The sequence below is a fragment of the Crocodylus siamensis genome, chromosome 2, assembly GCF_052110815.1.
Source record: "Crocodylus siamensis isolate JL-2025a chromosome 2, ASM5211081v1, whole genome shotgun sequence".
In the NCBI taxonomy this organism is placed as follows: Eukaryota; Metazoa; Chordata; order Crocodylia; family Crocodylidae; genus Crocodylus; species Crocodylus siamensis.
The window spans coordinates 209,875,108-209,899,230 of NC_143396.1; the positions used below are offsets into that span (position 1 = coordinate 209,875,108).

The following is a 24,123-nucleotide window of genomic DNA, read 5'->3' on the forward strand; positions in this document are numbered from 1 at the left end:
GCCTAGCTATGGATTTTAGTGGGCGAGGTAATTCCATTGGGTTCACCAAGTTTAGAGAGAGTAGAACTATGACCCTTTTAATAGTAACCATTAAAGAGAAGGTTTTGACTTCAGTATGAAAAGTTTAAACACTAAAACCAAAACATTGAAGTGAATAAGCTCTTCTTGTGGGGAACATAATACAACCCAGGGGAAAAGAGAAGGAGATTCAGTCCAAGGGGCCCTGTTGATGTAATTCTCAGCAGCGTCTCCTGAGAGAATCACATTTATTATCTCATGTGTAAATTAAGGTTGCCCAACCTTTGCAATACCAGTGTGAGCTGGCAACTTGCCAGAACATGAGAGCAAGATCTAATTTGCATAAGTATTTGCATGCATTTGTAAATCAAAAATGAATGCACGCAACCCACATTTGCTTGCAGTTGTATCTTCATTCAGAGCTGAATAGAAATTACTGCTTCACTAGCAACTGAAAAGCTGTTATCAGCTTTGAACTTATTCTGAATTATAGAGAAAGTAGCTACATTTCAGGGCTTCATTCAGAAACCCTAAACCCCAATTCTGCATGCCTCTTTAAACACATCAGCTAGAAGGGAGTGTGTGAAGGGCTTTGCCAGAAGCTCCTGATAGACCAGTGAGCACAGGAGTGACTGAAAGTTACTGTCATTGGTCATTTTGGGTCTGACCATGCAACTTGAAGGGACTGTATAGGGACTGAGGGACCTCTGCCTCTCCCAGGAGCAGGTTCCCTAGGAGGAGTGGGCAGGGGCTCAAATCTAATGTGTTCAAGAATCATCTTGACTAAGTGATATGTATACACTTGCAAATCCTTCTCTGGTAAGACTATTCACCAGCCCCACGCTCAGAGGCCAATTCATAAAGTTTTGAGACAAAAAAACTGGCTTAAGAAATTCATATTAAAGTGAAAAAAATAAGAATTTGTAACATTTAATTATCAAAGCCCTTCCAGAGATCCTCAAATCCACACAGCCCCCTGTGAGGAAGGTAATTTGCATTCTCAGTTGACAGCTATTTACTGGTTTTAGAAGTCTTGTCCAAATCCACAGTCAGTGTCCAAACCAAATTTTATAAGCCACAAGAGTGTGGGTCTGTCCCATGATCAGAATATTATGCCACATCCCAGTCTTTCACTGGCTGTGTTTGGAGATTCCTGACAACCATGAATCTCCTCTGCTTACCTGAACTACAGAGATGTGTCCATGTAGTACAGCAAAGGTAAGCGCAGTCCAGTGCCGGCTGTCAGGATGGACTGAAGGATATCGGGGAGAGCTACTGGGGACCTGGGAAAAAGAAAAGGGCAGTTATGAACTGTTGAAATCTCTGTCCCCATCCCATAATTATTAGATTCTCCTGTAACTTTTCCTGGTAAATGACAGCCCCTGGGAGTGACAGGCTGACACCATTCACAGAGCACTGCCAGTACTAATCATTGGGTTCCATCCCCTGGGCTTGTCTAACGGGCTGACTGGTTTCCTTTACTGGCAGCTCTTTCAGAAAGGAGGCCCTTTTACTCCCTCCGTCCCCATTACCTTTGCCAATGTCAATCAATATTTAAGGCCTTGAGTGCTCAAAGAGGCTTTAAGCTTTATTTCTCCCAAGTCCTTGAAACAATGGCTTCTGAAAAGAAAGCCTTTCTTTGAATCTGTTGTACAAGCTCCAGAAGCAGAAGTCTTCAGTTGCTAGGCGAGATTTTATAACTGCTCTCGCAAAGCCTCATGCATTTTTCTTGGGTTTGGCTTTTACTTACTGGTATGTCCAAATTTGCTCCAGCATCTATCAGCATCTGGACCATGGCTTCATCTCCAGCAGCACAGGCATACATTAGTGGGGTCATTCCCTTCAGGAAGGAGACAAAGAGTTAGGTTTTATCTCTACATCTAACAGAACAAACTCCATTTGCCATTGAGGCTTTGAGTTTGGATCTTATTTGAATGAATCTGTCCCTGCAATATGTGTGCATGCATGCAGTATACCTATACACACCATTTGTGTGATTTCTGTGTCATGACAGAAAATCCAGTCACTGAAATGACAAAGTGATATGCCTTAAGACAGTGGTTCTCAATCTTTTTGGACTCAAGGCATCTCTCACTGGACTCAATGGACCCCTCCATCACTTTGGTGAATTGAGTGGTACCCAATTTCAAAAACTAATTTATAGATTAAAGTGCTTACTTCCTTGCAGAGAAGCCTGGCAGTGCGGATAGGGGATCATTCAGACGGGGAAAAATCTAAGCCTGCATTTATCTGCTTGACTTATCTGCAAATTGCCAAACACCTCCTTTATCCCATCATACCTCAGGGCACCCTTCAAAAGATCTGGACACATCCCAGGTTGCCCCAGGACCCTGGGTGAGAATCACTGCCCTAAGATGTGGGGTTAAAGTGTTTTACTTGCTGGTTAGAGTATAAAACCAAATAAACATGAGAAGAACTTGCAATAGTTTTCAAAGAATCATTTAAAAATCTTAATCTTTGTAATGCCCACAAGCCTTGAGCCTTGCTTTAGAGAGACACCCATTCCTGAGGTACAGAAAAGACATACTGGTACGAGTCTTTCACTGTCTGATAGTTTGTGGATACTTGATAGCCAGATGCTCAAAAAGCAGAAATTAATACAAACACAGATGAGTTTACTTGGCAAATGCTGAGTATACTGCTATAGTGCTGTTTGTTAACGCAGACAGTGACAGGTTAGTCCTACTCCATAAATCTGTCTCCCACATTTTCTCTGTTTAAACAGTAAGCCATGAATAGTCAGAGATTAATTATGAGAGAGATGGGCTCTATTTACTGGTATAAAAAGATTACTCCAGGAATAGCCAAGCCCAGGAGTGAAATAGTCAAAATGTTTCCATGATGAATTGCCTTGTGCTCACATCTCAGACTTGCTCCCTTTTTTTATACTGTTTTTCTAAAGATTTCAGTTCTTTGAATTTTTCATGGGTAGCACTTCTGCCACTAAGTGTAGATACTCTAGGCTCATCATTAGAAAGAGACCTAATTCATATCTTGAACTGGTACCCCAGATAGGGATTTTAGATCTGCCTGAGCTTTTTTCTGAATATGTCAGGCTGCCTGCACATGTGCTCGCTCACGTTCTAATCCAAATGTAACGGAGCAGACTCGATGAAGTGCTCAGATTAGAGTGCTCCAGCATCGCTGGGGCTTAGATAAAGCATCCTGTGGCCATTTTCAAATGTGCAGAGGTTTAACACACATGACGGCGAAACATTTTAATTAGAGCGGCTGACCAGAAACCGTGCTAATTAAAATGCGCCCCTCCCTTCCCCACCCTTGAGCACATGTATAGACAGCCTTAAGGGTCTAAGTGCTCTCTGATCTGGGTCTGAGTTTTTTGTGTTTCACAGGGTATGTTTGCAGCTGGGATTTATTTTTGGCTTAGGCCCTCTGCAGAGGTGTTGAACTCACTTGTGGATTTAGGAGTGTAAAAGTGCAGAGTAGGTTTAGGCCTCTCTGTGCTTCTAAGACACTGCCAAATGCAAGACTGTAATACTGGACTATTCACACAAACTAACCTTTCTATTTATGTTTGCTGTCCTGCAAGTTTTACTCTGTATCTAAAGTCTAGACAGTCACCAAAAACTCCAAACAAGACTCAGATGAAACCACTGAGTTTTGTCTGTTTTTTCACAAACCCACTTGAAACCACTGAGTGATGCATAATGATACCAGAAATCAGCTCAGGGCTGTTCCCTGACCTCCTAGAAGACTTGTTCTGAGCATTGGTTCTGCAACTAGAAACGGCTCTGAGAAAACAGCTCAGATCCCAAACAGCTTTAAACTCTGGGGTTGATCAAAATATGAACCTGGATCTGAAGCTGGGCCTTAACTTAGTCTTAAGGGCTCCATCTCTTTGGCGGGATTTACCATAAAATTCTGCCCAGCTTGTGTGTGCCCAGGTGTGTCTTATCACACCTGCCTGTCACGGCTCAGAACCCTGCTTGATGTGCAGCATTTTAAGAAAGATCAATCTTGGCTATAGGAAATTAAATGAAACAGATCAACTGGCTCCTACCCTGGGGGTCTTTAAGACAAGGCTAGATGAACACCTTGCTGGGGTAGTTTGACCCCAGTAGCCTTTCCTGCCATGGCAGGGGGTCGGACTTGATGATCTGCTCAGGTCCCTTCCGACCCTACTAACTATGAAATTGGGTTTGCCAGTTGGCTGTGGTTAGCATTCCACTGTTGTAAAGTAGATTTGGGTTCTGTTTCCAGGCTAAGCCAGTTTTCTATATCTCCTATTATAAAAAAAAAGAGGCACCAACCACTTGTATACCCAAGGTTTTGATTCCCTGCCCTCCCCTCCCCTGCTCCTTTTGCTGGCAATGCAACAGAAGCAGGAGTCCTCAGCACCAGTGGGGGTGGGAAAGTAACTAATCCCAAAACAGCGCTTTTTTCCTTAGGTAAACTCCTCCAGTCCTCCGAGGCCAGTGAAAACACCAGAATGCTGGACTGGAGGAGAACAGGGACCAATGAGTGCACAAAGTAAACACGAGCACAGGGTTACATACACGCATCAGTCTTGTTTAATGACATCCTCAAACAGGATTGTCAACATTATGACATCAAAAGGTTGATAACGAGACTGTAAATAAGTGACAGCAAAAAGTCTTAAACCTCGATTTGTCAGCAGAACCTTTCAAAGCACGGAGCCTGGCTGAAAAACAACCCCCAGCCCTCTGACTGGCTGAAGGGCAAAGAAAAAACCTCAGTCAAGAGCAGTAGGACTGGGCTATGATTTCTTTGGTGCGAGGATACACATTTCAGCAGGTCGCTGAACAAAATATGAGAGGCAACAATATCAAAGATCTGCTCTGAAAGAACAAAAGTCTTCTAGGCTTCATGCCCTGCAACCACAAAAATGTAAGGAAAAAAACAAGTGGCAGATCTTGTGAAACAAAACATACTGGAGCCATCTGTACAGCTTTAATAGGGGCATTCATCATCTTCCAGACTGTTCCACAAGAGTAAGCCTATTGCCACTTTACCCATAAGATCCTTTGTATTTGCATATGTGCATCAGATAATTGCACACCTAATAGACTGGCTCTGTCCAGCCAATTTGCATGGATATGCTTGCTTGTACAAAATTTTTTTAAGACCAATGGGGGTGTGAGTGTTTTTGAAGCTGCATCAATATCATAATTTAGTCCACCATACAGTAATCATCCCTATAGACACTCTGCAATATATTAAAAAACCTTCTCTGCTTCTATGAGTTATCCTACAGTCTTTGACCAGTGGCAGCTCCAACTCACTGCCTCAACTGCTATATTGCCATCTGAAAGAACTACTTAAAATTACAAAGGCAAGGATTACTTAGGGCGATATCCTTTAATGGACCAACTATGTACTTGGAATAAAGGTAGACAAGTTTATGAATGTAAGGTACTATTCATGAGGCCTCCTGACAAATAGAGGTGGTCTCCTGATGACGAATGCCTTGGATTCGAAACCTCATCTAATGCTATCCCAAATACATAGTTGGTCCAATAAGAGATGTCACCCCAACAAGTCCTTCCTTGCCTCTTTCATGATTTCATGACCATCATGCCTCCAACATGATCTCCCGAGGTCCCTTCCAGCCCTAATGTCTATGAAACATCATTCTTAAAATTACAAAGGAATTCCATGCAAGGGAAAATACCCTGGAGAAGGAAGCCCATACAAGGGACAGAGGCAGCTGGAGCAGTAGTAGTAAAAGTCTTCCCAAATTATCTGATCTAAATGCAGCTGTCCAGATCTGTTATAGCTTCCAACAAAGTCATTATCTGTGATGTGCAAGACCACTGGGAACTAAACTGAGAGCATCCCACTAAGAACATACAGACCACCTGAAAACTATCAGATGACAGTGCCTTTTGGTCATTCATCACTGACCTGGATTGGATTTGTGCTGTACCAACAGGACACGGGCAGTGCCCTCAGTCTCCTGCTTTGTTAGGTTAGGGTGTTCTTGCTGCTTTGAGGCATTGCATGAGGGTTGTTCGAACAGGTTAGATAAGCGCCATATAGGATGATTTAGATAAACACGATTTTGCCTTGAGCAGGGGATTGAACTAGGACACTGTTTCTGAACCCATGGGGCGCAACCCAAAAGTGTGTGGCAAGAATATATGAAAGGGTTGTGAACAAAATTTAAAAATGGATTAACAAACTTTAAAAACTGGATTCTCTTGTAAAGGAAAATATGGGAAACTGTGGCTTTTCCCTTGCAGGCTGGCAGTTGCAGCCTGCAAGGGGCTGCTTGGGGCCTCCCCTGCCCCACATACTCACCCCCTGCCTCACACACTGAGGGGCTGGGGCCTGGGGGTGGGAGGCAGTGGCTTGGGAGTGAAGGGCACTGGGTCAGGGCTGGCCACTGATGTTTACAAATGGGTCCTGGTACAAAAAAGGTTGAGAACCATTGAACTAGTAGACCATCTGAAGTCCCTTCCACCCCTACTTTTCTATGATTCTAAGGGAAGGTCACTGACAGAAAACACTTAGGGATGTTTACACTCAAGTACTTAGGTGCAAGACAAAATCTAGCCTTCCTGTCATTATGCAGTATTAATCAGTCCTCCATGTCTGCCTGAGACATGTCATAAAGGGGATGAAAACTGCATCCCAAGTGATACATATCAATTCACCCACTTTGCTGGGTCTTCTGCCATACCTGATCATCCATTGTGTTAACCCCATCAGGCCCCAGAGCTACTATAGCTTGGTTGATGAGATCCGTCCTTCCACAGTTTAACATTCGGAAACCCAGGTCCTGCTGGAATTTTTCAGTGGCAGCCTTAGCATCCAATCTTCGGAAGGAACTAAAACAGCATTCAGGCCTGTAGAAGACAAAGGCCACAAGGTGCAGCCATAGGTTTTGAAGTATTTAGATTTAACATAAGTAATTAGTGATATTACAGCATTTCAATATGACTTTCCATATCATTATTTAGATTTTCTATTTTACTCTTCCAGAAGTGTTTTTTCTTGATATATAATTATAGTGTATCCGATTATTATGAAATCACATTCAGAGGAAGACAGAAAGAGGAGGCAGAAACAACACAGATATAACTCTTTGACTATAGCTCTTTGACTAAAAATCATTATGGTTCTATGTAAGATCATAGCTTTTATTCCCGAGGAAGAATCTGCCTATGATGCAGGGTGTTCATCACCTTATCCCCATAAATTTTTTAGCCTCCATTATAATGTATATATCCCATATCCTCTTTTAGGTGATACAATATTTTCTAGTTCACTTCAATAAAACATACCAAGGGGATCTATATTCTTAAGAGCTTCCTTTCTTTTCATTCTCATTCTCTTGATGGCTGCCAAAATGGTCCTATTTTATTTAGAAGGAGCCCAGAATTTATTGTAAATCCTTTGCTTGTCTTTTGAGAGACATCTGGATTCTGAACCTGTAAGTGTCTCTCCTGCGCTGAAGAAGCAATGCCAAGTTGTAGGCATTTCCCTTCTCAGTTGGGCTTTGACACAGTCACCCCTACTTTGTTATTTCAGAATGAATTTGCTGCCTTTTTTACTGGCAGACCAGCTTAACATGGGCTCTTGTGCAAACTCCCAGCTGGTGCAGTACACGGCTGCCAAGTTCCTTTGAAAAATGAGACTCTTCCAACATATTAACCTCCTCTGAAAACTCCGTGTGGCCTGCTGGATAAGCAATACACTCATCACTTTACTTAGGTGGCTCTGCATGGAACTCACTCAAGGTATCCAACTTGTATAGTCACTTTTTATGCTTGTGACCTTGCAATGGGCTTACCTAAGGTTGATGACAAATGGTGACCAGATGTCACAGCAGACTTGCCCAGTTAGCAAAATGTCCCTACAGTCTGGTGGCCAATCTCACTGGGAGGCCAGCGCAGCATCACAGCCAACTATCAGACAAGGACTTTCATGACTGACAAGCAGGAGGTAAGCCGATGAGGAATCAAATAGGAACAAAACAGGGAGACTATTATGATTTAAGACAGGATGCCTTCAAAAGCTGCCTGAGACAACACAGTAGTTAGATCAGTGGTTCTCAGCCTTTTTCATACTCAAGACATTCCTTGATAAAATCAAGGCATCCCTCATTAGATTTTAGGTACCTCTCGTGAGACATAAGGCACCCCTTGGAAAATGCCAACTCTTACCTTTCATTCATTTTTGACTATGGAAAAAATGAGTGAGAAATGTTTCTGTTGCAAAGAACTCAGAAAACCCACAACAGGTCAGAAAGTTTTTGACCCTCTGGATTCCTATTTTAAATCTCTGGTTTTACCTTGTGAATCATGAGCAAGTATTTGCACACCTAACAATGTTAATATTGTGTGGCACCCCATGGTACCCTTTAAAGGATCTCACTACCCTGGCTGACAATTACTAGTTACAGTAATCTTAGGTATTTGGTGCAGTATTTAAGTGAATGGTATCCCTTTAAATCTTTAGCAGAGCTCTACTCACAGTCACAGGCCTACTCAATCTCTCTCTGTTTATGTCCATGCTTAGCAGGTAGGGTCAGGCAGAGTGGTGAAGATGTTTACAGATCAGTTTAAAATAATACTCTGAGAGCACTAGATCAAAAATGCTTAGCCACTGTCACACCCAGTGAGATCTCTAAAGGGCTGTTTGTCTAAGGATTTTTTATCGAGGTAAATAAATAAGTCTGAGCTTCATGACAAAAGTCATAACAATACTTTGCCCTTCAGAACTGCCTTTCATCCAAGGATCTGAACAAACACTAGCTGACACTGTGAAATGGGACCGTCATCTACCTTTGCAAATTAGGCAATGTGACAGAGCAGTTGTAACTTGCTAGAGCTCACAGAGAGGTAAGGATAGATTTGGGAACCGCACCCAAGAGTTATGGGTTCCTCCCTGCCATTTGCTCTAACCTAACAATAGTTAGACTGCAGCTCTTCAGCTTAACATCACCGTTTTTTTTACAGTATGTATTGGGTACATTTTTTTCTGTACTAATGAATATGATTTCATAGATTTCATAGACATTAGGGCTGGAAGGGACCTCGGGAGATCATCGAGTCCAGCCCCCTGCCCAAAGGGCAGGAAGTCAGCTGGGGTCATAGGATCCCAGCAAGATAAGCATCCAATTTACTCTTGAAGGTGTTCAATGTAGGTGCTTGAACCACCTCCGCTGGCAGACTGTTCCAGACCTTGGGGGGCTCGGACAGCAAAGAAATTCTTCCTTATGTCCAGCCTGAAACGGTCTTGCAGGAGTTTGTGACCGTTCGACCTCGTCATCCCTTGGGGCGCTCTGGTGAACAGATGTTCCCCCAGATCCTGGTGGTCACCCCTGATAAACTTATAGGTGGCCATCAGATCACCCCTGAGCCTGCGCTTTTCCAGGCTAAAGAGTCCCGTGGCTCTCAGCCTGTCATCGTAAGATCTGTTTTCCTGACCTCTGATCATGCGCATGGCTCTCCTCTGGACTCTCTCAAGCTTCTCCACATCCTTTTTGAATTGTGGAGCCCAAAACTGGACGCAGTACTCCAGCTGCGGCCTCACCAAGGCCGAGTACAAGGGGAGAATGACGTCCTGGGACTTGCTCAAGAAGCATCTATGGATGCACGCCAGCATTTTGGTCGCTTTACTAGCCGCAGCATCGCATTGGAGGCTCATGTTCATCTTGTGGTCAAGTGATGACCCCCAAGGTCTCTTTCTTCTGTAGTGCTAACCAACGTAGCACTGCCGAGCCTATAAGGGTGCTGCAGGTTTTTCCTCCCAAGGTGGAGAACCTTGCATGTTTCAGTGTTAAACACCATCAGGTTCTCGTCTGCCCATTTGCTGAGCTTGTCCAGGTCAGCCTGGATCACCCGCCTATCTTCTGGCGTGGATGCTTTGCCCCAAAGTTTGGTGTCATCGGCGAACTTGGCCAGTCCACTCCTGACTCCAATGTCCACATCATTAATGAAGATGTTGAACAGTATGGGTCCCAGGACAGAGCCTTGAGGGACCCCACTGGTTACAGGGCACCACGATGAGTGACTGCCATCAATCACAACCCTCTGGGTCCGACCACGAAGCCAATTTCCCAGCCAGCGGATCGTGGTGGAGCCAAGGCCACAACTGGGCAGTTTGGCCAAGAGGTGATCATGGGATACCAGATCAAAAGCTTTTTTGAAGTCAAGATATATGACATCAATCTCTTCTCCCTTGTCCAGGTGATAGGTCACCTGGTCATAGAAGCAAATGAGATCGGTCAAACAAGACCTACCCACAACAAACCCGTGCTAGCTGTCCCTTAGAATGTTAGCCTGGGCCAGTCCCTCAAGGATGGCCTCCTTAATAAACTTTTCTAAGATCCAGTGGTTGTGGTCTCTCTCTCAATGTTAACTAATGTAGCAAAGGTTTTTTTTGAACTGGAGTGTTTGCCACAGTTCATGCAGGGCCATATATGTTGCAGTTCTTTAGTTCACACTGACTGCACATGTTGCTCCTGAGCCAAAGTTGGGATTGGATGTCCCTGCTGTAACCAATAGGTCCAATTGCCAGCTTTTAATGAGAAAGGAGCAGCGTAAAAGGCACATTTCTTTGTAATTCTTTTGTTTTGTTTTGTTAAATCTTTCCTGCAGCAGAGAATATGTCTGGCTTGAGAAAACCCCATCCTGGTAAATCTTTAGGTCTCTGCGAATAAAGCTTTACAACAGGGGATTGGGACAGTTTCTGAAGCTCGCATCTGTTTCATGAGTTCTGTCTTGTATTGCAAACACCATGCACTTTACTTTAAAGCATAGGGTGCCTTGGTTATATAGAATGATTTATAGTGCATCACCTAAGCCCTTGTGGGCTGGGCTGGCATGGCCGCTAAGGTGCAGGCTTAACAGCCCAGAGTTTACAAGTTCAAGGCTATAGCACAGAGATGGGCAGTTATTTGGGGTGGAGGGCCATTTAAGATATTTTGGTGGGCTGGGTTGGGGGACAGACAATTGATCCCATCCGGCCCTGGCCTGTCCACCCTGCACCCACCGCTGGGGGTGCTGGATGGAGCGTGCAGGTGAGTGGGCAGGGTCTCCACGGAGAGAGGCCTAAGACCCCTGTGAGCAGGGTGTGCTCAGCTGGGTGGATGGGATGGTACTGCGGGTGGGCTGGGAGCAGCATCCAGGGGCAGGGGATTGGGGCTGGGATCATGGGACAGTGGCAGTGCATGGCCAGGGTCTGGGGTACAGCTGCAATCCATTTCCCGCAAGTCCCTACCTGTGGAACTGGCACTTGTCACAGGGACGTGTGGGGAGCAGATTGTGGCTTTAACCCCACCCCACAATCCCAGCCCCTGACAGTCCCACCTGCCTACCCTGCTTCCTGCCTGCAGTCCCATCCCATCCACCCAGCTAAGCATGGCTTGCCTGCAGGGGTCCTGGCCAGTCTCCATAGAGACCCTGCCCGCCTACTCCATCTGGTCTCCCCAGCAGGGGTTGTGGGGTGGCCAGGCCAGGGTGCCTGGGCTGCGGGGACAGGTCTCGCAGCTCCAAGAAGCTGAGTCTGGCTGCTGCATTGCCCCAGTCCTGCTGTGCGCCCGGGGGCAGCGGGACCGGTTGCATGTGCCAGAGCTCGGGCTGTCCCCTGCACCTGCACCAGCGAGCTGAATAAAATCCCTTGGTGGGCTGGATCCAGCCCATGAGCTGTATTTTGCCCATCCGTGTCATAGCAGAAGCACTCATGGCATGGTCCTGTCAGATTCTACTAAACCTGCAAATTCTGCAAAATATCTTGTCATGAGGACATGAGAAGAGGAAAGCAAAGATGTAATCCTTGCATAGGACAGGTTTGGTAAAGGGCAGGGGAGTATAAGTGGGTGTGAGAAGGAAGAGTGCCAGGTTTTTCTTGCAGATTTTTCTTTTCCCCAGTAGTAAGAACAGTCTGGATAGGGAATTCCATCAGGTGCCTTCTCATGTCTTCAGTTCTGAAGCATCCTTCTTAACAAACAATCTAAAGGGATTACATTCCTGCTGCGGCGGAAACCCTGGGTCCTCTTCTTTCAATTCATATTTAATCTTCTTTGAATTGCCTGGGTTTCTAATGATGAGTTTGTTTGATAATTACAATGTTAAGGCTTTTAACCTTAAATTATTAGTGTAAAGTTGCAGTCTTAACTCCATCTCCACAAAGTTTTTTATCCAGGAATCTCCCTTTAACTTATTTCAACTGAATTCTTTATAGAACCTGAAAACAGGCTTTCCTCTTTTTGTTAAATATAATCTAGAAATTAAGGAACCATCTGTGTCCCACATACTAATCCCCAAATCACAAAAAACAGAGTGGAGATTAAGAGTGTACAGAATGGCTTTGAAGTGGGAGGTCTTGGACAGAGCTTTCAACATTACGCTCAATCCAGAAGAAAGATTGAAAGGAAATCCATGAAACTTGCCAGAGAAAATGACAATAATTTGCCCTTCTGCAGTGCAGTCCATCTGGGAATAAAAAAAAAGCCTTTTCCAGATATTATTTAGTCCAGGTTTGCATTATATTTTAAGGTTGCTAAATATTAACTTCTAATTTAAAAATGGGGAAACTGAGTCATGACTTCTCCAAGACCCCAGGGAAAACCTGTGGAAAGAGTCCAGGAAAGAACCTAGTTGTCACTTAAAGCACTGCACCCCCCACCCTGAACTGCAATACTTCCCTTCTCCACACACAAAATCCCTACAAGAAACAACTCCTTACAGACTACATTAAAATATTACGTATTATCTATGGCTACTAATGTGCCCATTGCAAACTCAGAGGTAATTAAATGGGTCAATCTGAGGAGGAACTAGTCAGCTTGTGCTTATATGAAGATTTCTAGCTAGGGCTTGTGGTATCCAAAAAACAGCTGCACAGTATCAGAATCAGTGAACCTAGCAGAACAGGAACAAGGAGTGAAGCAGGAGGGAGTGCTAGCAAACCTCGTTACATCTCCAAGGCAGTCCCTGCAAGGGGATGGCTCTGTATCTTTAGAAGGTATTTATAAGGCTCATCACTAGGATAGCTTAAGAAATGAAGAATGATGTGTGCTTGTGCCCATGAGACAGGATGCTTGTATTCCAAGCCTGTCTGCTATAGATTTCGTGGGTAACCTAAGGAAAGTCACAGTCTCTTTGTGCCTCATCTGTAAAAATCAAGCTAAACCTTCTTTAGCTCAAAGGTCTCAATGATATTTATAAAGCACTTTGAAGTCCTCCTAGGATGCAAGGTGTTACAGAAAGCCAAAGTGTCCCTAGTGTTAAAACTGACTAATAATGTGCCCACGTACTTTAGCTGCCGTGGCTCGCAGTCCAATCCCGGTAAGAGCAGCCTGGCTGTCTGCCTGATGTCATCACTGTCCACAGTTAGACTGCGCCGGTGCTCAGCATAGGTGATGGCCACACGCATCCACTCCATCAGCGGGGGCAGAAGCATGAAGGGCCTGTGCAAAGAGTGAAGAAACCCATTACAGTTAACACCAGCTTGTAATCTTGTACTGCAGGGGAAAAATATACTTCATAGTTTCCTGGACACAAAGGCTGGGAAACAGTCCAGGAGAACACTCCTCCTTCAGAGGCATGCTCTGTCTGATTAGCTGAGGCAGACTGACCAATAGTTCGACAGGCAGAAGGAACTGCAGGTGGGATGTTAGCTTTGACAGCTCAACCCTGCTAACCTGAACTACTATTTTATTCAAATGGAAATATGTTGCGAGTGATTGTGTAAAGGATGTTGCCTTCTAGAGCCTGGCTCACAGAGAGGATAAAGTGGCTACCTTATCCCCTCTGCTGCTGCTATTAGCTATAGGGGAAGTTGTAGTGGCTTGGGTTCTTGGAGCTGAAGGGTTCTACTTCCAGCACCTTGTATGCGTTTTATATAGTACTTGCCTCTGGTGTTGCTAGCACCTGGATTTATTAAAATGACATTGAAAATACCTATGATCATTTAAAATGCCAATTAGCCAAGCTTATGCAGTTCTTCCCTTGACATCTGCATTGTACTTTCAATATCGGTGATTCTTTTCACTCAGTCTTGCACACTTGAAGCCCATGCTTACATTTTGACACAGTTGTCTCTCTAGATGTCTGTAGTAATGCTAGAGCTATTAAGGAGGGTCGGAAGGGACCTTGTAGATCTTCTAGTCCAACCCCTTGCCATGGGCAGGAGAGAAAACTGGGCTCAAACGACCTCAGCCAAGTAAACATCAAGCCTCCTCTTAAAGACCCTCCCAAGGTAGGAGCCAGCGCCACTTCCCTTGGAAGTTGGTTCCGGATCCTAGCCGTCCTGACAGTGAAGTAGCGCCTCCTGATGTCTAGTCTAAACCTACTCTCTAGCAATTTATGGCCGTTATTCCTTGTTACTCTGGGAGGCACTCGGGGGAACAAGGTCTCTTCCAATCCCCACTGGTCCCCCCTAGTACATTTATAGATGGCCACCAGGTCCCCCCATAGCCTTCTCTTGTCGAGGCTGAACAGGGTCAGGTCCTGTAGCTTCTTCTCGAAGGGCTTGCCGCACTGTCCCTGGACCATGCGAGTGGCCCTCCTCTGGACCCTCTCGATGCTGGCCATATCCGTCCTGAAGTGCGGCACCCAGAACTGGACGCAGTACTCCAGCTGCAGCCTGACTAGTGTCGCACCGAAGGGGAGGATCACCTCCTTGGCCCTGCCTGAGATGTATCTGTGGATGCACAACAAGGTACGATTAGCCCTACTGACTGTGTCCTAGCATTGTCAGCCCATGTTCATCTTGGAGTCGATGATGACTCCAAGATCTCTTTCTGCCACCGTGCTTTTGAGAAGGGAGTTCCCCAGCCTATATGTATGCTGCTAGTTTCTACTGCTTAAGTGCAGCACCCTGCAATTGTCAGTATTGAATCCCATCCTATTCTTGTTTGCCCACCACTGTAACCTGTCCAGGTCCCACTGTAATCTCTCCTTCCCTTTTAGCGTGCCCACCTCACCCCAAATCTTGGTGTCATCTGTGAATTTAAACAGGGTGCTTTTCACCCACTCGTCCAAGTTGCTAATAAAGAAATTGAACAGTGCAGGCCCAAGGACCGAGCCCTGGGGGACTCCACTGCTCACATCCCTCCGGGTCGAATATGACCCATCCACTACCACTCTCTGGGTGGTGAAATTGCCCCTCAGTCAATTTGCTATCCATCTGACTGTAGGCATGAATGCCACAGTCACTTAGCTTTTTAATGAGAATGGGGTGGGAGACAGTGTCAAAAGCCTTCCTGAAGTCCAGAAGGACTATATCCACTGCAACACCTGCGTCCAGTGATTTTGTGACTTGATCATAGAAGGCCACCAGGTTGGTCTGACAGGACCTACCCCTAATAAAACTGTGCTGGTTGCCCTTGAGCATCATCCCTGCTGCTGGCCCTTCACTGGTGTGCTCCTTGATAATCTTCTTAAAGAGCTTCCCCGGGACCGAAGTAAGACTAATGGGCCTACAGTTGCCTGGGTCCTCCCTCCTCCCTTTTTTGAAGATGGGGACCACATTGGCCCTCTTCCAGGCATCCAGCACCTGGCCAGAGCACCACGAGTGCTCATAAAGCCATGCCAGTGGCCCCACCATAACCCCTGCCAATTCCCTCAACTCCTTGGAGTGGAGAGCAACTGGATCTGCTGATTTGAACACTTTTGTGTAAGCTTTTTTCAAAGGAAAACAGAACACAAGTACTTTAGATTTAAAAGAGAAAAAGAAAAATGGGAAGAATTGAAGTCATTTCAGGAGAGCACAATGTGAACACATCTACGCATGCGTTAATGAGCCATAATTACTGTGCATTAAGTTTCGTACCAGTAATAAAAGATACTAACTTAACACATGATAATTGGTGCTACTGCACAGTAGCACCAGTTCATGTCTTTCAAAGTGATGCTAATGAGTTGTAGTGCCTAGGTAACCACAATAATTTATAAATTATTATTTTCTCAGCCAGAATGGCTGACTTGCTTGATTGGGCTTTAAACTAAGCTCGCTGGGGGATGGGCAGACAACCATCGGAGCAAGCTCACCAAGCACCAACTGCAAAACCAGCAGGTTAGGATGCCCCAGCCCAGGAACAAACTTTTTCCAGGAGCACAGGGAAGCCTAGGGCCTGTACACTTACGTGCCTGTACACTAACGCTAGGAGTTTGGGGAATATACAGAATGTGCTGGTCCTTCTGCTAAACAGAAATGACTACAATCTCGCAGGGATCATGGAGACCTGGTGGGACTTCTCCTATGACTGGAATACCTGTATAAATGGCTATAACCTGTACAGGAGAGACCGTGCTGAAAACAGGAGCAGGGGTGTAGCTTTCTACGTGAAGGAATGCTACACGTTCCTACAAACTCAGACTGGCACCCAAGGAGGACAACTGGAGACCCTTTGGGTTAGAATATGAGGGGAACATAGTGAAGAGGATACAATGGTGGGAGTCTACTACAGACCTCCAAACCAGGAGCAAGAGCTTGACCAAGAATTCGCCAGGGAACTGGCCAAGACTGCATGCTCTCAGTGCATGGTCGTCATGAGAGACTTCAACTACAGACATCTCATGGGATGAGCGTTCAGCCAAATCCTTTTGGTCACAAAGCTTCCTTACATGCATCGATAAGCTCTACCTGTCCCAAGAAGTTTATGGGTTGACAAGAGGCAAGGCACTGCTGGACCTGGTACTGGCCAAAGGGGATGATCTAATCAGTGACCTAAGAACTGAAGGGAAGCTGGGTGACAGTGACCACGAGTTGATCACTTTCACTATCCATTATTGCAAAGCTGGTAAGTCAGCCAGCAATGCAGTGTAGTCCTTGACTTTAGGAAAGCTGACTTTCATAAGCTCAGAAGGCTTGTTCTTGAGGCCCTGAGAGGCCCTAATTTCACAGGAAGAGGGTGTTCATGATGAGTGGTTGCTCCTTAAGGAAGCGATCCTAGAAGCACAAGGGGAGTCCATCCGTCCCCACCTGTAGGCAAGGTGGTAAAAGGGCTCAACTACCCCCCTGGCTCAACAGGGAACTCATGGACCTCCTATGTCTAAAAAGAGAGGCGTATAATGGATGGAAGACAGGAAACACCACCAAGGAGGAGTATACTGCACTGGTTTGCATCCGCAGGGAGTGAATTAAAAAAGCCAAAACTGCAACTGAACTCCATCTGGCTACATGAATCAAAGACAATAAAAAGTTCTTCTTCAGCTATGTGGGGAAACAAAAACAAGGGCAACATTGGACCCCTACTAAACCAGCTGGGGCAGCTGACTACTGACACCCAGGAAAAAGCTAATCTGCGTAATGATTACTTTGAGTTGGTTTTTCACGAGCCCAAAAGGGACCACCTTGCCGAACATGATGTGGAACGATGATAATATATGCCTACCACTGGCATGGATCTTGTATCATAGTATCATAGTACTTAGGGTAGGAAGGAACTTAAACAGATCACCAGGTCCGACTCCCTCCCCAGGCAGCAACATGTGCCGGGATCATATCACCCTAGCCAAATATCTGTCCAGCCTCCTCTTGAAGACCGCCAAGGTCGGAGACAGTACCACCCCACTTGGGAGCCCATTCCGGAGCCTGGCAACCCTAACTGTAAAGTAATGTCTTCTGATGTCCAGCCTGAACCTTCTGTCTAACAATTTGTGGCCGTTATTCCTATTAACTCCCATTGGTGCCTGGGGGAACAAAGCTTCTCCAATTCTCGCTGGTCCCCCCCAGTGAGTTTGTAAACAACCACCAGATCCCCTGTCAGCCTTCTCTTGTGGAGACTGAATAGGTTCAGGCCCTCTATAGGGCCTGCCTACTGCCCCTTGACCATGTGAGGATGCATCTTGAGAGGCTTGACCCCCATAAATCAGCTGGTTGGTATAAGTTGCACCCAAGAGTGCTAAAGGAACTGGCAGACATCATAGCACAGCCACTGGCGAGGATATTTGAGAACTGGTCGTGCTCGGATGAAGTACCTGAAGATAGGAAGAGGGCCAACGTGGTATGCATCTTCAAGAAAGGGAGGAAAGAAGACCCGGGATACTACAGGCCAGTCTATTTGACCTCAATCCCTGGGAAGATTTTGGAAAAAATTCTCAAAGAAGCCATCCTTGACAGGCTCACAGAAGGCAACAGTCTGAGGGATAGCTAGCATGGGTTTGTTGCGGGTAGGTCTTGCTCGACTAATCTCATTTCTTTCTGTGACCAGGTAATGTATCACCTGGACAAGAGGGAAGAGGTTGATGTCATATATTTGGACTTTAAAAAAGCCTTTGACCTGGTGTCCCATGATGTCCTAATGGAAAAATTGGGCAACTGCAGCCTCGACCACTCCACAGTCCGATGGCTGGGGAACTGGCTCCGAGGTTGGACCCAGAAAGTGGTAGTTGATGGACTGAATCAACATGGCGCCCAGTCACTAGTGGTATCCCCCAAGGCTGTGTTCTTGGACCTGTACTCTTTAATGTCTTCATAAACCATCTGGACAATGGTGTCAAAACTGGACTGGCCAAAACTGGACCGGTTTGCTGATGACACCAAACTTTAGGAAAGTGTCTCCACACTTGAGGGTAGGCTGGTGATCCAGGATGACCTTGATAGGCTTGCAAGGTGGGTGGATGGAAACCTGATGGCATTCAATCCAGAGAAATGCAAGGTACTCCACCTCAGGAATAAAAACCCACATCACACTTATAGGCTCGGCAGTACTACACTTGCTAGCACCATGACCCAAAGACACTTGGGGGTCATGATTGAGCACAAGATGAATATGAGCCACCAATGTAATACCGCAGCTGGCAAAGCGAACAAAACTCTGGCTTGCACCTACTGATGCATCTCGAGCAAGACCCAGGATGTCATCTTCCCACTGTACTCGGCCTTGGTGAGGCTGCAGCTGAAGTACTGCATCCAATTCTGAACTCCACAATTTAGGAAGGACATGGAGAAACTTGAAACAGTCCAAAGGAGAGCCACTTGCATGATCAGAGGGCAAGAGAACAGGCCTTATGACGAGAGGCTGCAAGCTATGGGACTCTTCAACCTGGAGAATCGCAGAGATGACTTGGTGGCAACCTATAAGTACATTAAGGGGTGGGCATCAGGATCTGGGGGAACACCTGTTCATCAGGGCACCCCAGGGGATGACAAGGTCCAACGGTCACAAACTCGTGCAAGACCATTTTAGGCTGAACATAAGGAAAAGCTTCTTTACTGTCCGAGCCCCCAAGGCCTGGAACAGACTCCCCCCAGAGGTGGGACAAGCACCTACTCTGGACACTTTCAAGAAACATTTGGATGTTTATCGTGCTGGGGTCTTCTGACCCTAGCTGACTTCCTGCCTCTTAGGCAGTGGGCTGGACCCAATATCTTATGAGGTCCCTTCCAGCCCCAATGTCTATGAAATCTATGAAATAATAAATAGTAATGCTGATCACCTCAGCCGTCTTAAACTATCACATAGCAAGTACCCCTGCAGGCAGCATAAGAGACCCTTTAATTGTAACAGGTACAGTAAGATGCAAAACAGCCCTGGGGATATACAGCCCTACCTTAGCACAAAGAGCTACCTGGTTTTTGGGCTCTGATATATCATCATGCTCTCACATAGCCAGCATGACAAATGCTGATTTGTTTGTTTTGCCCCAAAGATGCTTGCCATCCCTGCACTAGGCTCAGAAATGCCAACTGTAATTAAAACCACCATTTTTAAATCCAATTCAGTTCATTCATGCTATCAAAGAGCTCTTTCCCATTCGAACATTTGAACTGCAGGGCCGAGAGGGAACCCCTCCTTTATGAGACTCAGATCATATAGCCGCACATGATAGAGGGATATAAAATGATTTGGGTATATTACTGAAAGCTGAGACCATGAAAGGCATTTTCAAAGAGGTGCATAGAGGCCTGGGGAGGATGGAAACAAGAAAGAAGCACAAATCCTGTTAGAAATCATTATAAATAATGGGATTTGCAAGTGGAACTCCCTCTCTAAGGCTTTGAATATCTAGTCCAAGTGGGAATAACTCTGCTCTACAAAATGTGTCATCTGTTTTCATTTTGCCAATAGTAAAGTGCAGTCCTCCACAGGGGCACCCTGATGTCAGTATACACAAAGTGTACCACTGACCCTCTCTACTTCTTATTCCCTTGGGCTCACCCAGATAAGTGTCCACACACTCCTGGACCCATTCAAGCACCTATTCAGTCTCCTCAGCTTAATCAGAGCAAGGATGTTCCCAACAGTACATTCTCAAGCACTTTGTCCAACCTGCCATCATCTTAATGAACTGAATTTTAGGCTTCCAGAGATTCCCTTCAGAAAAATTATCTGCCAGCACAATAGGATCTCACCACTAGGAAGGCTGTCCTGACATCTGGATAGATTTTCAGAGCCCACTTAGCTAGTGCCCAATCTCAGGACATGTGGAATTCTTTTCTTGGGTGATGCGAAGGTCAGTAAAAACAGAATACTTCCACTGCCAGGGCTGGTCGAGGGGTGTTGCATCTACTGACTCTCTTCCCTGGAAGTGGCTGTTAGTTTGGGGCTTAGTTAAATGCTCTATTGCAGAGGACTTCAATCTCTTTTAAAAAAAACCCCACATTTAAAAAATATATATTCTCCTATCCCTTGCATCATTATCCACCAACATCTCTGTGTGCAAAGGAAAGTCAGAAAGTAGTCTCCTAGCAATGGGCAAGGCCATGTGAAAGGCTGATCGATGCTGCTGCTGGATGGAGAACTTCATGACACCATCTCTAAGCCCTCCAGTTCAGCCTCCGTGAGCCTACCAGGAGGTGACCCCAATCTATGCAATAGGCCCCAGTAAGTGTATCACATAGCCTCTCTACTTTCCAAGGCAATGCTCAGACAACAGCAAAATACCGTTGACTCAACACCAGAAATAACACACCAAGCAGAAATTTCCATGCTACAAATGTACATGCCAAGATTACAGATGGCCTGTGTATGCTAGCAGGCCCTGAATGTGAAGGGTTTGATGCAAAAATAAAAGGTTCCCTGATCTGAGCTGAATTTTCAAAGGCTTTAAAATCTCCCAGCTTGGTGAAAAGCAGGTCACCCAGTGTCCAACAAAGCACGGCAAAGTTCTCACACTGGAAATGAGCCGTTGTAAAGTTTGATCTCTTCTTGCTGCTACCAGAATTTTAGCTGCTCTTCTCTTCTCGCACTTACCTAGTTGTTTTATTCGATCAAAGGCACAGCCAGTGTTGCTCTATGGACCAAGCTCATAGAGCCCTGAAGTCCCTTGGTACTCTGTAGTAATAACACTGTGTTCAGCCACTGCATACAACTTGCACCCTGGACCAATAGAGTCAGGAGTAAGAGGAATTTGGAGATAACCACCTGATTATCAAAGGCTCTGAATATCCACATCTCCTGATGAAATCGGGATTTTGAAACTGAGGATAAAACTGCCCAAAACACAACAGCCTCTCTATTGAAACAGTCCTCCTGCTCAAAATGGTGTACTAATTGTTTCACCACAGTAACTGTATGCCAGTGGTGTTCTTTTAGCCCTGGCCCTAACCACCTACCCTCTATCTTCCCAATCTAGTTAGGTGGATCACTATCCCCTCTGGGATAGGTTAGTTGTAAAACCCTTTCTTGTCCATGGGATTTCTACCCTGAGAAAGGATTTCCTTATTCTTAAGATTTTACACAACTATTTCCTTTCTTCATAGTTCATACAATCCTCTTGGGCATGCTCACAGGAGCGGTTTATGTTACTTTACTCACTGAAAATATCTAGGGAAAGATCCAAGCTGCTGTTACCTGATCTGAGCTCTTCAAGACAAGAGACAATGCAGTGGGAGGAAATGCCAGCATTGGCGTGGGTTGTATCGAGCACTTTCCCCCCTAAATAAACAGAATTATTGCTCTACCTGGCTTTTCACCTTAGCTGCTGTTTGCCTTCAGGCAAACACTGATCATTTCAAAGAAGGGAAAAATATCTTCATGGAAAATTAACCAAAAGATGTCTCAAACTGAAGAAACAAAGTCCTGTATGTGCACTATGCATATTCTGCAGGAGTTTTTGACATTTAGAAAAATCTGGCAGCTCATAAAATCTGCACATGAAGTGATCCAACCCTGGGAAAGGCTCCGACTCTTTGTCCCTGGATTACGATGGCTCAGCCCTGTCCAAGAACACATACTCATTACTTTCCAGGCAGAAGAATGCTACCGTTGCTTCATTCAGCTTCTTCTTATAGGGCTGTCTTCAAAATCAGAGTAACCCCGGGAAGCATAGGGCAATAATAAGCAAATGAGCATGACACACATTTGCATCTTACAATTAGATACAGTGATATGCTCCCAATATTATAACAAGAGGTTCTAGGGTATTTTCTCCGTTTCTTTATCCTGGGATAAACTCTATGTCCCCATGGGATAGGGGCAGAGTAGGAGATATGTATTCACAGAGAAGGGAATCTGTTTTTTTTTCTCCTTTGAAAACAAAAGGTCTCTCTCTTAAACATAACCAGCGAGGGAAGCAGCAGCACTTGGCAGAGGATCTTACATTCAGTTCACTTGCTGAAAATGCTTATGATCTGTTCCTGGAAAAATATACTTTTGATTATAATGGCCAAGGATTCAGTTAGGGTGCATGTGTGGGGCATGGGGTGCCTGCCTTAGGGACCTGCTCTGAAACTACCTGGCATCCAAAGCAAACTGGTTCATTACAAAGGAATTAGTCAAACAGCTAGCTCTTCAGAAGTGTTTTGAAGGCTTAGGGGTATGTCACTTCTGGCAGAGATTGGTTAGTTTTATGCAGAGAAGGAGACATGTAAGAAGCTGGGAAAACTCTCAGTATTTCCTTCCATTTGATTAGTGTTATCCAACTCTTAGAGGCTAATCAGGAGAGGTCTGAAGAACCTGTAACATCTGATGAAGCCTCTAGAATTTCCCAGGGATTTCTACTCTATCTTCCTCCGACCTTCATCCTCTCCCCACACACCTAAACACGGACATTAAAAGTCGGTGTGAGGAGCAGCATTTCGCCTGCTGCCTCCTCTCTTCTCTCCCTCTGCTGGCCCCTGGTTTCCTGTTGTGCTATGGTGAGACAAAGACTACATGGCCAGCAGCAAGGGCAGGAGGAAGAGGCTAGTGCCTAGAGAGAAACTAGGAGGTGAACTTCCTCTGATAGAAGGCCACTTCAGCAGAGCCCCTCAACAGCCCAGGCAAAGCGAATCCGAAGACATAATGGTAAAAGCCCACCATGGATCTAGTATGTCCTGTTATTCTCCCTGGGCAGAGATGGGAAAGTTTAATAAAGCTTTTCACTCTTATGTAGCTGTTTTAAATCTATGCAGACTTGTACATCACAAAACACATGCAAATGCCATTATCCACACTCTGTCAGTGTAAGCCTCATTAACTCTTCCACCTGTGATTTATGGGAACTATATGTGAACTGCAAGTGGACAAGAATCTCAGATCTTTAGTTTGTGGTGTTTGGCAAAGTACTGGACAGTGACACTGTTTCCGTTGGCACTGAACAGACAGCAAGACAGGGAAAAGAGAAGAAAGGACAGTTGCCTTCCCCCATTACCTTCCAAGAGAGAAAGAAAATATACCCATTCAGTTATAGATGGGATATAGACTTAAAATGTCCTGGATTTGTGTTTGAAATGGATGCAGGCCATATGACTTGACCCAAACCCATCCCATATTTTGGGAAAATTCAAATCTGGACCCACACTTCATGGTTAAGGCACATTTCATGCCAAGTTAATGGGGAACAAGGTCACCAAAGAGTGAGGTGGCCCTTTAAAGGGGTATAGGGCTTGCTCATCTGTCCTGTTTTTAGCCCATCTATACAATAGAGGGAATTACCATGCTGGGACAAACCAGATGATCATCTATGTCAGTGTTGTGTCTTTGATAGTGCTTAGTAACAGAGGTTCAAGGGGAAGATACAGTGGACCATTCATAAGAGGAGGTTAGGGACATCTGGCCCACAGCAGAATCTCCTGCTTACTTCCCATGATTTTATGATTCGCTTGTATGTTAAATGATGAAAGCAATTTAATTTTTCCATGGATATTATTATTATTCACATTGATGTCTAACTGCTAAGATCTTTGCCTGAATATCTTGTGGAGTTGCACAGGTCAACC

General features: G+C 45.2%; 1 protein-coding gene across 2 annotated transcripts in view; it reads right to left on the reverse strand.

Annotated features, from left to right (window-relative positions):
• ABTB2 (ankyrin repeat and BTB domain containing 2) overlaps positions 1 to 24,123 on the reverse strand; it is a 189,827-nt gene that overhangs the window by 17,550 nt on the left and 148,154 nt on the right. The window contains exons 4-7 of one of the 2 annotated variants that reach the window (XM_090032924.1): positions 13,289 to 13,441; positions 6,704 to 6,869; positions 1,769 to 1,858; positions 1,200 to 1,301 (exon numbers count right to left, since the gene is read on the reverse strand). In XM_090032924.1, coding sequence (XP_089889050.1) covers positions 1,200 to 1,301; positions 1,769 to 1,858; positions 6,704 to 6,869; positions 13,289 to 13,441 — 511 coding nt within the window. The remainder of the gene's footprint in view (positions 1 to 1,199; positions 1,302 to 1,768; positions 1,859 to 6,703; positions 6,870 to 13,288; positions 13,442 to 24,123) is intronic. The other variant, XM_090032925.1, reaches the window with a different exon arrangement.